Consider the following 12,484-nt stretch of genomic DNA (forward strand, 5'->3'; position numbering starts at 1 on the left):
CCACATGAAGAATGAAACTGGATGCCTATCTTCAACACATACAAAAATTAAGATGAATTAAAGACTTAAAAAAGTAAGACTTGAAACCATAAAAATTCTGGAAAAAAAAAAAAAAAACAGGAAAAATTCTTCTGGATATTGGCCTAGGCAAAGAATGTATGAATAAGATCCAAAAAGGAAAGACAGCAACAACAAAAATAAATAAATAGAATTTTAATTAAACTAAAAAGTTTCTGCACAGCAAAGGAAATAATCAGCAGAGTAAATAGACAACCTACAGAATGGGGGAAAATATTCACAAACTATATAACCAACAAAGAACTGCTACCCAGAATCTACAAAGAACTCAAATAAATCAGCAAGAAAAAAAATAAATAACACCATCAAAAAGTGGGGAAAAGACATGAAGAGATTTTTTTCAAGAGAAGATATACAAATGGCCAAAAAACATGAAAAAATGCTCAACATCATTAATCATCAGGGAAATGCAAATTAAAAGACAATGACGGACCACCTTACTTTTGTAAGAATGGCCATTATTAATAAGGCAAAAAACAACAGATGTTGGCATGCATGCAGTGAAAACGGAACACTTATACACTGCTGTTGGGATTGTAAATTAGTACAACCTCTATGGAAAACAGTATGGAGATTCCTCAAAGAACTGAAAGTAGACCTACCCATTCAATCCAGCAATCCCATTACTTACTTATATCTACCCAAAGGAAAATAAATCATTTTATCAAAAATGTATCTGCAATCATGTTTATCGCAGCACAATTCACAATTGCAAAGATATGGAATCAATCTAAGTGTCCATCAACTGGTAAGTGGATAAAGAAAATGTGGTATGTTTGTATATGTGTGTGTATACATATACATACACACACACAATGGAATACTACTTAGCCATAAAGGAATGAAATAATGTCTTCTGCAGCAACTTGGATGGAACTGGAGACCATTACCCTAAGTGAAGTAACTCAAGAATGCAAAAACAAATACCACATGTTCTCACAACCGGGAGCTAAAGGATGGGTATGTATGGTCATAAAATGGTGTAATGGACATTAGAAACTAAGAAGTGAGGAGGGTCAGAGGTGGGTGAGGGATAAAAAACCATTAGGTACAGTGTACACTATTCTGGTGATGGGTACACTAAAAGGCCTGACTTCAGCATTATACAATGCATACCTGTAACAAAGAACATGTGTACCCCCAAATCTATTTTAATTAACTAATAATTATAAAATATAAAAGCAGCAAGTAATAACAGAGCTTTGCAGTTTAAAATATTGTCTGTCTAGCAGCTCTGATACATACTTTCCAAAACATCTATTGAAATGTCCAGGAAAAGAACAGAATGAAAACTTTAAAGCTCATACCAGGACAAACAGTCAATACACTACCAGAATTTATAGGCTAATAGATCTGTACAAAAAGCTGCTTCTATTGTAGATGGTTTTCCAAGTGTATCTACAGACCCTTCAGGGTCCCTCAGACCCATTCAGGTGACCTATGAGGTCCAAACTATTTTCATAATGATACTACTAAATAACTTGCCCTTTTCACTCTCAGTCTTTTGTGAGTGTACAGTGCATTTTTTCAGAGGCTACATAACATAGGATAACATAATAGACTGAATGAAAAAGAAAAAGAGAATCCAGCTGTCTTCAATTATACCAGACATTGTTTAATTTGGAAAAAGGTAAAACAATACCACTCTTGCACTAAGTTGCTTTTTTGCCTTGAAATATATAATTGTTTTTCAGAAAAATGTCATTTCTATTAATAGGCTTATTATTATTTTTTAATTAATATACATTTTAAGTTTTCGTTTCTAATACAATAAATATCACTAGATATAATTCACATAAACAAAAGTTCTCCGAGGTCCTCAATAATTGTTGTATGTCCTGAGACCAAAAAGTCAGAACTGCGAGTCTAAATGGTCTATAAACCTTTTAAAGAACTTCATTTCCTTTACTGATACAAACAGTAAGTCCAAGAAAATACCTGGGAAGGAAAAATATATATATTACTATTTTTTTCTTTTTTGCATTCAAAGTGTTGATGATCATGTATATTATTTTTGTGGTCACTCATATTAGAAATAGTTGAGAAATGAGAGGGGAAGTCCAGAAAACAGTGCATACCAAAAACTATAATATTAATACACTCCATCTGTTCAAATGATCATGCAGTAGAAGACAAAAGAATATTCCATCTCAACCCAGCACAATCCCAACTAGATAATCACCATAAATGTGAACAGGCATTCCAACTGAAATTCAAACAAGAGTGCAGAGAAGAACAATCTATGCCCTGTCAGCTACTAATAACAAGCACCTGGACTGGATGAATCTTTCATCATTTAAAGAAAGAAGAACAACATCCTCATGAAAATACAGAAGAAAAGCAGAACTTTAAAAATAAGTTACTGTAAAATTCCATTAAAAAAATAAAGTTTTAGAAAACTTTTGTATCCTCAAGACGATGCCAGAGCACAAAACAACTTAAGGAAAAGAGATAAGAAAAGGAAAATAAGCTAATAAGAATAGAACTAGGAAAGAAGAAAAAATAACAAGATAAGATTAAAAGGAAAGTAGGTAAAGCAGAAAGCAAATATCGCAGAGAAGGGTAAAAATTCTATACAAAAGAAATACTTGACATTAGGGAAAATTAAATCTTTCATTTGAGACCCAAATTCAAGACTTCCCAGGATGCTGGGGGCGGGGGGGGGGGGGGGGGGAATGAGAAAAAAAGAATAAATCAACATACTACACAAAAATAAGATCTCAAGATGACAATTTTAAATATGCCAAAAGAAACCAGAACACTTAGAACTGATACAAGAATAAAGACACACACATGTCTTTCAAACGTACTTGAGGCTGAGCACAATGGCTCACACCCGTAGTTCTAGCACTTTGGGAGGTCAAGACAGGAGGATCACTTGATGCCAGGAGTTTGAGACCAGCCCAGGCAACATAACAAGAACCCTGTCTCTACAGGCTGGGTGTGATGGCACATGCCTATAGTCCCACCTACTAGGGAGGCTGAGCAGGAGGATCACTTGATCCCAGGAGTTCAAGGCTGCAGTGAGCTATATTGCATTACTGCATTCCAGCCTGGGTGACAGAGCAAGACCCCGTCTCCAAAAAAAAAAAAAGTTCATGAGTTAGCAGTATATTTAAAGACGGTATGTGCTTTACTTCCTCGAATCAGAGACACCAATAAAATAATAGGAACTTTATAAAAATATAATACAAAGCAATTGGAGAAGGACCAGATGATGAGAAATTTTAATACATTTCCAAAATGTAAAAAAAAGATAGAAACATATTGACAGATAAAATAGAACACACCCCAGAACGGTGGAGAGAACTTTACTCAAAGAGAGGAAAGAGGTGACCATCAGCAAAGTGACAGATGAGAGGAACAGCTCCCAATCTGCTAGGCCACCAACCATAAGCAAAGAGACTCACCACTTTGCTATTGTATTTGGATTGTCTTAGTCCATTCTGCATTGCTATAAAGGAATACCTAAGGCTGAGTAATTTATAAAGAAAAGAAGTTTATTTGGCTCATGGTTCTGAACAAGTAAGTATGGTAAGGGCATCTGCTTCTGGTGAGGGCCTCAGGAAGCTATTACTCATGGCAGAAAGTGAAGGGGGACAGACATGTCACATGGCGAGAGAGGAAGCAAGAGAGAAAAGGAGGGGAGACACACTCTTTTAGACAACCAGCTTTCACATGAGCAGAGCAAGAGCTCACTCATTACCACCAGGATGGTACCAAGTTGATCAAGAGGGATCCACCCCCATGACACAAACGTCTCCCCGAGGCCCCACCTCTAGCACTGGGGATCAAATTTTGACATGATCCTGACTTTAGCATTACTCAGTTCATCCATGTAACAAAAACATGTGTATACCCCCTAAATCTATTGAAATAAAAGAATTCTAAAAACACATACACACAGTTTTGTAACTCTGTTAAGTGATGGAGATGTTAATTAGCTTGACTAGTAATCATTTCACAATATATACATATATCAACACATCACGCAGTATACCTTGAATATATACATTTTTTGTCAATTACACCTCAGTAAGGATTAAAAAGGGAGTAAATAAATAAATAAAATCCTAGAAAACCATAAATATTGATTTCATCACTACATAATAAGAAATTATAAGTCAAAGGACAAAACAAACCTAAATACTCTTATTTTACTTTTCCTAAATAAAAATATATAGGCTGAAAAAAATTTTCGACATGAGATTTAGATGGGACAAATATCTAAACTGTATCATGGAAATCTGTGCAACTGTAAAATAAAAAAAAGAATGAGGATTATCTCTATGTGCCAATACTGGGGTGAGGAGACTCAACATACACTGTCAAGTAAAAAAATAGGCAAGGTACAGACAGTATGTGAAAAATCACCTCTTGGTGGAGGTGGTAAGAATTTAAGTAAATGTATTTGTTTATATGTGCTTAAAGAAATTCTGGATGGACACACTAAAAGCTAACAGCAATGGTTACTTTTCTGAGAAGGGGATATGTGGATGGGGAACTTTTGGAGAAACTTTTACTGTGTGCTTTTAAATTTTTGTCAGCCATATTTAATCCATTAAATATTAATGGATTAATCCATCAAATAATTTTTAATTGGCCTTCAAACTGGAAATGTAAATAGAATTTTAATTTGAAAAATTGCTACTTCTTATTACTATTTTGGATGCGATATTCTAACTATGTATATTAAAGTTAAAAACTGAACAGCTCATTATCCCTTCACTGTTTGATGGATCAAATTAGACAAAATGAAGAGGTTGTTAATAGAGCTATATTAATAAATTCCTAAAATCAAAGTTATCTTTAAGATTTTAAAGATACACAAAAATGAAATTTTACTACATTCTACAAAAACAGTATGTTTCATAGTGTAAATTTTCAAACGCATGTTTTGGCTTGTGATTATCTTTCAATTATTTTTTAGAGCAATTTTCATGAAACCATGGATAAGTCAAAAATTCGTGTTATTTTCGAATATGAGTTCTGTCGTGGAACCAATCTAGCACAGATAGTTCAAAATACCAATGAAGTGTTTGGGAAGGATGTGGCTAATGAAAGCACAGTATGTTGATGGTTTGAGAAGTTCCATTTTGGTGATTTTAATCTTGAAAATGAGCCAGGTGGGTGACCTGAGACCAAGGTGGATAATGATGAGTTAAAAGCTGTAGTGAAGTGAATCCATCTCGAGCTACACATGAATTAGCAGCAAGGTTTGACTTTACTATTCCAACAATATTGAATCGTTTGAAACAAATTGGCAGGGTAAAGAAGCTGGAAAGATACGGTCTGCATGAATTAAACGAGCATCAGAAGAAAAATCGTCTCAAAGCTTGGCTTTCTTTGCTGTCACGACATAAAGGTGAACCATTTCTACACTGTATTGTTACATGTGATGAAAATGGACTCTTTCTGACAATCACAAGCATTCAGCACAATGGCTGGATAAACATGAAGTGCCAAAACACAGTCCAAAACTGAATATTCATCAAAAAACGGCTAGTGGTATCTGCTTGGTGGTCCAGTGCCAGCATTAGCCACTATAGCTTCGTGAAACCTGGTCAATCAATTACAGCAGATGTCTACTGCAACCATTTGGACAAAATGATGAAGATGCTTGTGATTAAGCAGCCGAGAATGGTCAACAGAGATAGGCCGATCCTCTTGCAAAACAATACTCAACCACATGTTGCACAAACAATGCTGCTCAAACCAGAGAGGCTAAACTTAAACTTGGAAACTCTCTGTCATCCACTGTATACCAGACCTTGTACCAAATGACTACCACTTCTTCCAGGCTTTGGACCACTTCTTGCAAGGAAAAATAATCAATTCTCAACAAGGCTGTGGCAAACGCCTTTTGTGATTAGGCTTCTTCACTGCTGGCATAAACAAGCTACCATAAAGATGGCAAAACTGTGTCAATACTTTAGGTGCATAATCTGATTAACTATACTGTTTTTTGTTTGAGATATAATAAACTACACTTTTGATTCGAAATCAGACATTTCATATTTAATGACCTAATAGCTGTAAACAAAATCATAATATTAGAAAATAATATAAGAAAATATTTAGGAGATAAAGAGCTTCATAAGCAAGACAGAAAACCCAGAAAATGTAAGAAATATATTGCCAAACTTGACTATATAAAAATGAACTTTTCACTTACGGAAGAACACCATATAAAAAAATATACAGTGGCCGGGCACGGTGGCTCATGTCTGTAATCCTAGCATTCTGAGATGCCGAAGCAGGAGGATCGCTTGAGGTCAGGAGTTCGAGACCAGCCTGAGCATGAGGGAGACTCTATCTCTACTAAAAATAGAAAGAAATTCTGGACAACTAAAAATATTTATAGAAAAAATTAGCCGGGCATGGTGACACATTCCTGTAGTCCCAGGTACTCGGGAGGCCGAGGCAAAAGGATTGCTTAAGCCCAGCAGATTGAGGTTGCTGTGAGCTAGGCTGATGCCATGTACTCTAGCCCAGGCAACAGAGCAAGACTCTGTCTCAAAAAAAAAAAAAAAAAAGTATAGCAACAACCTGAAAGTACTTACAAATCCACATAGTAAAAACATCAATTGACATTTATTGAATGCTTCCTACATGTCCAATACTTTTCTAAGGGCTTTACATATAATGTTTCATTAAATTCATATAACAAACCCAAATTACATAAGAGTAAACTTTGGCAGTAAAAGTTTTAAGTACCTTGGGAAAGACCGATCCCAAAGCCAGTAAGTAGCAGAGCAATGAACAACTTCAGTACTCTGTTCCAGAACTACCACTCACCCTCACATTTCAATACACTGACTTCCCTACAGGTCAGGAAGGAAAAGAGTACTGGCAGTGGTAACCAGAAATGAGCTCTCTTATCTGCTGGAGATGAAGTTGTTCATTTGGAAGGCAATTTGGTAGTAGTTACTAACATTACCCATGACCTTGAAACCAAACATTCTACTTTTACTTACCCTAAAGAAATATCCACCTATGTATGCAAAGATGTTCACTGAAACAATGTTAGCAACAACAAAAGATTAAAAGCAATCTATCTGTTTACATCTTCTACAATTTCTTTTCTTAGTGTTTTGTAGTACTCCCTGTATAAGTCTCTCACCTCTTTTGTTAAACATATTCGTAGATATTTAATTTTCTTTGAGGCTATTGTAAAAGGTATTGCGTTTTTGATTTGAATTTCGGCTTGACTGTTATTGACATATATGAATGCCTCTGATATATGTGTATTGATTTTGTATCCTGAAAGTTTACTGAATTTATTTATAAATTCCAGGTGTCTCTTGGTTGAATCCTTGGGGTTTTCTAGATATAATATCATATCATTGGCAAAGAGCAAGAGTTTGAGCTTATCTGCCCCCATTTGGATGCCTTTAATTCCCCTCTCTTGTCTAATTGCTCTAGCAAGGACTTCCAGCACTATGTTGAATAGAAGTGGAGGTAGTGGACAACCTTGTCTGGTTCTGGTTCTAAGTGGGAATGGTTTCAATTTTTTCCCATTCAGTATGATATTGGCAGTGGGTTTATTGTAAATGGCCTTGATAATTTTAAGGTATGTCCTATCTATGCCTATTTTGCTACGAGTTTTTATCATAAAGGTATGCTGGACTTTGTTAAATGCTTTTTCTGCATCTATTGAGAGAATCATATGGTCTTTGTTCAAATGGAAAAATTACCTTACTCATGGATTGGTAGAATCAACATCGTTAAAATATCCATACTACCTAAAGTGATCTACAGAATTAACACAATCCCTATCAAAGTACCATCAACATTCTTTACAGATCTCGAAAAAATAATTCTATGCTTTGTATAGAACCAGAGAAGAACTTGTATAGCCAAAGCAATCTTAAGTAAAAAGAATAAACTGGGAGGTATCAGTCTATCAGACTTCAAACTGTACTACAAGGCTATAGTAACTGAAACAGTATGATACTGGCACAAGAACAAAGATATAGACTTTTGGAACAAGACTGAGAATCCAGAGATGAAATCATCCACCTATGGTAATCTAATCTTTGACAAAGACAACAAAAATATACACTGGGGAAAAGAATCTCTTTTCAATAAATGGTGCTGGGAAAACTAGATAGCTACATACAGAAGATTGAAACTGGATCCCCACCTCTTACAAAAATCAATTCAAGATGGATAATAGACTTAAACCTAAGGCATGAAAACTTAAGAATCCCAGAACAAGATGTAGGGAAGACCCTTTCAGACATCAGCCTTGGCAAAGAATTTTTGAAGAAGACCCCCAAAGCAATCACAGCAGCAACAAAAATAAATAAATGGGAGCTGATCAAATTAAAAAGCTTTTGCACAGCCAAGGAAACTATCATTAGAGCGAATAGACAGCCTACAGAATGGGAGAAAATATTTGCTCTCTACATATCCAATAAAGGGCTGATAACAAGAATCTACCTAGAACTTTAAAAAATCAACAAGAGGCCAGGCATGGTGGCTCACTCCTGTAATCTTAGCACTCTGGGAGGCCGAGGTGGAAGGATCGCTCAAGGTCAGGAGTTTGAGACCAACCTGAGCAAGAGCGAGACCCCGTTTCTACTAAAAATAGAAAGAAATAATCTGGACAGCTAAAAATATATATAGAAAAAAATTAGCCAGGCATGGTGGCACATGCCTGTAGTCCCAGCTACTCGGGAGGCTGAGGCAGAAGGATTGCTTAAGCCCAGGAGTTTGAGGTTCCTGTGAGCTAGGCTGATGCCATGGCACTCTAGCCCAGGCAACAGAGCAAGACTCTGTCTCAAAAAAAAAAAATCAACAAGAAAAAATCAAACAATCCCATCAATAAATGGGCAAAGGACATGAACAGAAACTTTTCAAAAGAAGACAGAATAATGGCCAGCAAACATAAAAAAATGCTCAACGTCTCTAATCATTAGAGAAATGTAAATCAAAACCACAATGAGATTATCACCTAACCCCAGTGAGATTGGCCTCTATCAAAAAATCCCAAAACAACAAATGCTGGCGAGGATGTGGAGAGACAGGAACACTTACACTGCTGGTGGGACTGCAAATTAGTGCAACCTCTGTGGAAAAGAATTTGGAGATACCTCAAAGAGCTAAAAATAGAAATACTGTTCGATCCAGCAATAGCACTATTAGGCATCTACCCAAAAGAGCAAAAGACATTCTATAATAAAGACATCTGCACCTGAATGTTTATGGCAGCACAATTCACTATCGCAAGGATGTGGAACAACTCAAGTGCCTGTCAATTCATGAGTGGATTATTAAAATTTTGTATAGGTATACAATGGAAGAATTATAAGAAACGATGGTGATCTAGCACCTCTTATATTTTCCTGGATAGAGCTTGAGCCCACCTTCCGAAGTAAGGTATCACAAGAACGGAAGAATAGGCTCCATATGTACTCACCATCAAATTGGCACTAAGTGATCAACGCTACGGTGCTCACACAGTAGAAATATTCTCCAGGGATTAGGGGTTTGGGAGTGGGTAAACTCACAACTAATGGATGCTGTGAGCATTGTAGGGGGGAAAAGGCACACCCCAAATCATCGTTTGGGTGTGGCAAAGTCATAACATGTAACCAAAATGTTTATACCCCCATAATATCCTGAAATAAATAAATAAATAAATAAAGCCAACAAGCCAAAAATGAAAAAATAAATAAACAAAAGCAATCTAAAAATCCACCAATTATAAAATAATAAAATATAGTGCAACTTTACTATTAATACCATGCAACACTTAAATAATGTGGCAAATCTCTATTTACATAGAGGTATCTCCAACCCATATTATTAAGTGAATAAGAAAGCAGTCCTGGAATATTTAGTATGATTCATTTTAAGTCAAAAATAAAACAAATACAATTTTTTTACAAAACCTTCAGTGTGTTTGTATATATACACATAGATATGTAAATGAATGTGTTTAATAAAAATATGTATCAAACACTGTTTACCTTCAGGAGGAGCAGGCCTAAAAAGTGATTTTCACCCAATACAATTCTATGCTGTTTATAGCTTTTTGAAAAACATAATATGCAATAACCACGAATCAAAACTATTACTAGAAATGGGCAAGCAATATAGTTTAAGTTTCTACCACTTAGAATCATACTAAAAAAGAAAAAGCTGGGAATGATACATGTTGGCGAAAATGCTGCTATATCCAATTCAAGTAATTTCTAGTAAAGTCAAGAAAATTGGGCAGCAAAACATCATTCAGATTCATCTCACAAGCTAAATTATGATAAATTATAAGCACTAATTAAAACAAAAAAGTAAACTTTACCTTTCTTGATGTACAGATGTCAAAAAATGGCTTATTTCTGACACTAAATGGCTCTTGTGTTTTGTCAATGAGTCCAGTCTTCATTTTTTCATGCCGAGGATTTATAATTTCTCTTTCTATACACTGCAGACGAACATTAAAATCACAATCTCCAACTGGCTGTGCCTGAATTAAAGAGACAATTATTTAAATTTGAACACTAAGAACTATTTTATCAGCATAATTACCGAGGCTGCTATATAGTAGTATACAGTAGTCTACGTAAATAGCTGAGGCTTATCTAATGTTGTCACCCCTTAAGTGCTGCCACCTGTATGTAAACAGATTTGGTAAGTGTTAGGTTGGAGAATATATAATAGATATATCACATAGTAGTCTATGTAAATAGCATCCTTTGGAGTTATCTAGTGCAGAGCCTGCACAACCACACATGCCAGCCCCAATAATTAGTTTGAATAATGAGAGAAACATCTAAACACACACACACACATACATACACACACACACAGACTTATTTTAAAATTATAGCTATATAAAACACTATGGGAAAGTGACATGAATCTACTGTACTATAAGTTGATCCCAAGGTTTCACATCTGAATTAATATACCCACTAGTCTTATTTATATAAATTAGTAAAATACCTATATAAAAACTAAAATCCACATTATTCAACAAAGAACTAGCAAATAACACATCAAAATAAGCAGCATAGTCACTTATTATACAATGCTTTTTGTTGTTTAAAGTGTTAACATTTTACAGGCATCAATAAATAGAAGACATTTATTAGACAAATATAATACATCCTTAACTCTAAAAACTAATACAGGAAAAATTTACATATGTTCAAAGTTACACAGTTACAAAAAAAAGTTCTCTTCTCTTCTCCCCAACAAACTTTCCCTTCATTGTTCCTAAAGCATCTATGGTATGTCTGAACCATGAAATATAAAATGCATGTACCCTTTTGTATGAGTTGAGGGTGGGAGCTTGCTCTATCCATATGGTAAGCATGAACACAGTTGCAACACATCAGCTGGTTGACAGTGATCATCTAGATTGGTAAGCATCACCTCAATAGCATATAAACGACTCTTCTTTTCTACTTTACTATTGGACACCCTTCCATGCATTTTTTACCATCTTTTCTGTCATCTTCCTCTTCTCCAATCTACTATATATTCTCCAACCTAACAGTTACCCAACCTAATGTTTACATGCAGGTGGCAGCAGGTAAGCAGTGAGCAACACTAAATAAGCCTCAGGGGAAGTCTTTTCCTCAACTTTGGAAGGATGACAACTTTGAGACACAGCAAAGAATAAGGTATAAGAAAAAGTGTGCAAGAGCTAGGTATGAGGTAGAAAATGTTCTCTTTAAATAAAGGCATACAACTCTCTGTAAAGAGTATTTACTGAGGAAATGCTACTAAATAACCACACGGTCCATGTGTGATGTTTTCTATTCAACCTACATCATCAACAAGGCTGAAAACCCTAAAATGTTAGGCTTGTTTATTAGACCTATCAGACGAATTCAGACACCTATAAAATTAAAGTAGAACAACCAAACCCTTTTTTCCCTAAGGAAAAAAAAGAAAAAGTCTAACAACTGTTAAAAGATACATAAGTAGTCTAAATTCCCTCTGAGATGCTTTCCAACTTTATATATAAATTCAGCAAAACAACAAGAATAGATTGAAAGCAAGTTTACCTTCAAAACCACAATGCCTATAGGCAAAGAAGCTCTCAACAGATTGGTGTTAAATCACTGAGAATAGACTAGGGAAAACACTAAATAACTACTGACTATCTGGCCTCTCTGTTTTTAGTTCTTCCTCACTTCAAAACACTATCCATGCTGCCACTGGAGTTATTAATACAATACAATATCATACAATAAAAGTATATTCATATCATTAGCCTAACTAAAACCCTTCAATAGTGCCCCATCACATAAAGAACTAAGTTATTCAAGTAACCTGGGCCCCTACTCACCAATCCATTCTCATTTGCTGCTATGTCCCACACCTCACCACACATCAATTATGCTAACAAACCATCTAATGCTCCTGACCTCCATGACTCAATCTTTCA

General features: G+C 35.4%; 1 protein-coding gene across 2 annotated transcripts in view; it reads right to left on the reverse strand.

The window, feature by feature from the left end:
- Nucleotides 1-12,484, reverse strand: part of RNGTT (RNA guanylyltransferase and 5'-phosphatase) — a 270,915-nt gene that overhangs the window by 166,674 nt on the left and 91,757 nt on the right. For both annotated transcript variants that reach the window (XR_006733534.1, XM_045544004.1), the window contains exon 11: nt 10,388-10,552. Coding sequence is in view for 1 of the 2 variants with exons in the window: in XM_045544004.1 (XP_045399960.1) it covers nt 10,388-10,552 (165 nt within the window). In the remaining variant the exon portion in view is untranslated. The remainder of the gene's footprint in view (nt 1-10,387; nt 10,553-12,484) is intronic.

This window comes from Lemur catta, chromosome 2 (genome assembly GCF_020740605.2).
Source record: "Lemur catta isolate mLemCat1 chromosome 2, mLemCat1.pri, whole genome shotgun sequence".
Taxonomy (NCBI): Eukaryota; Metazoa; Chordata; class Mammalia; order Primates; family Lemuridae; genus Lemur; species Lemur catta.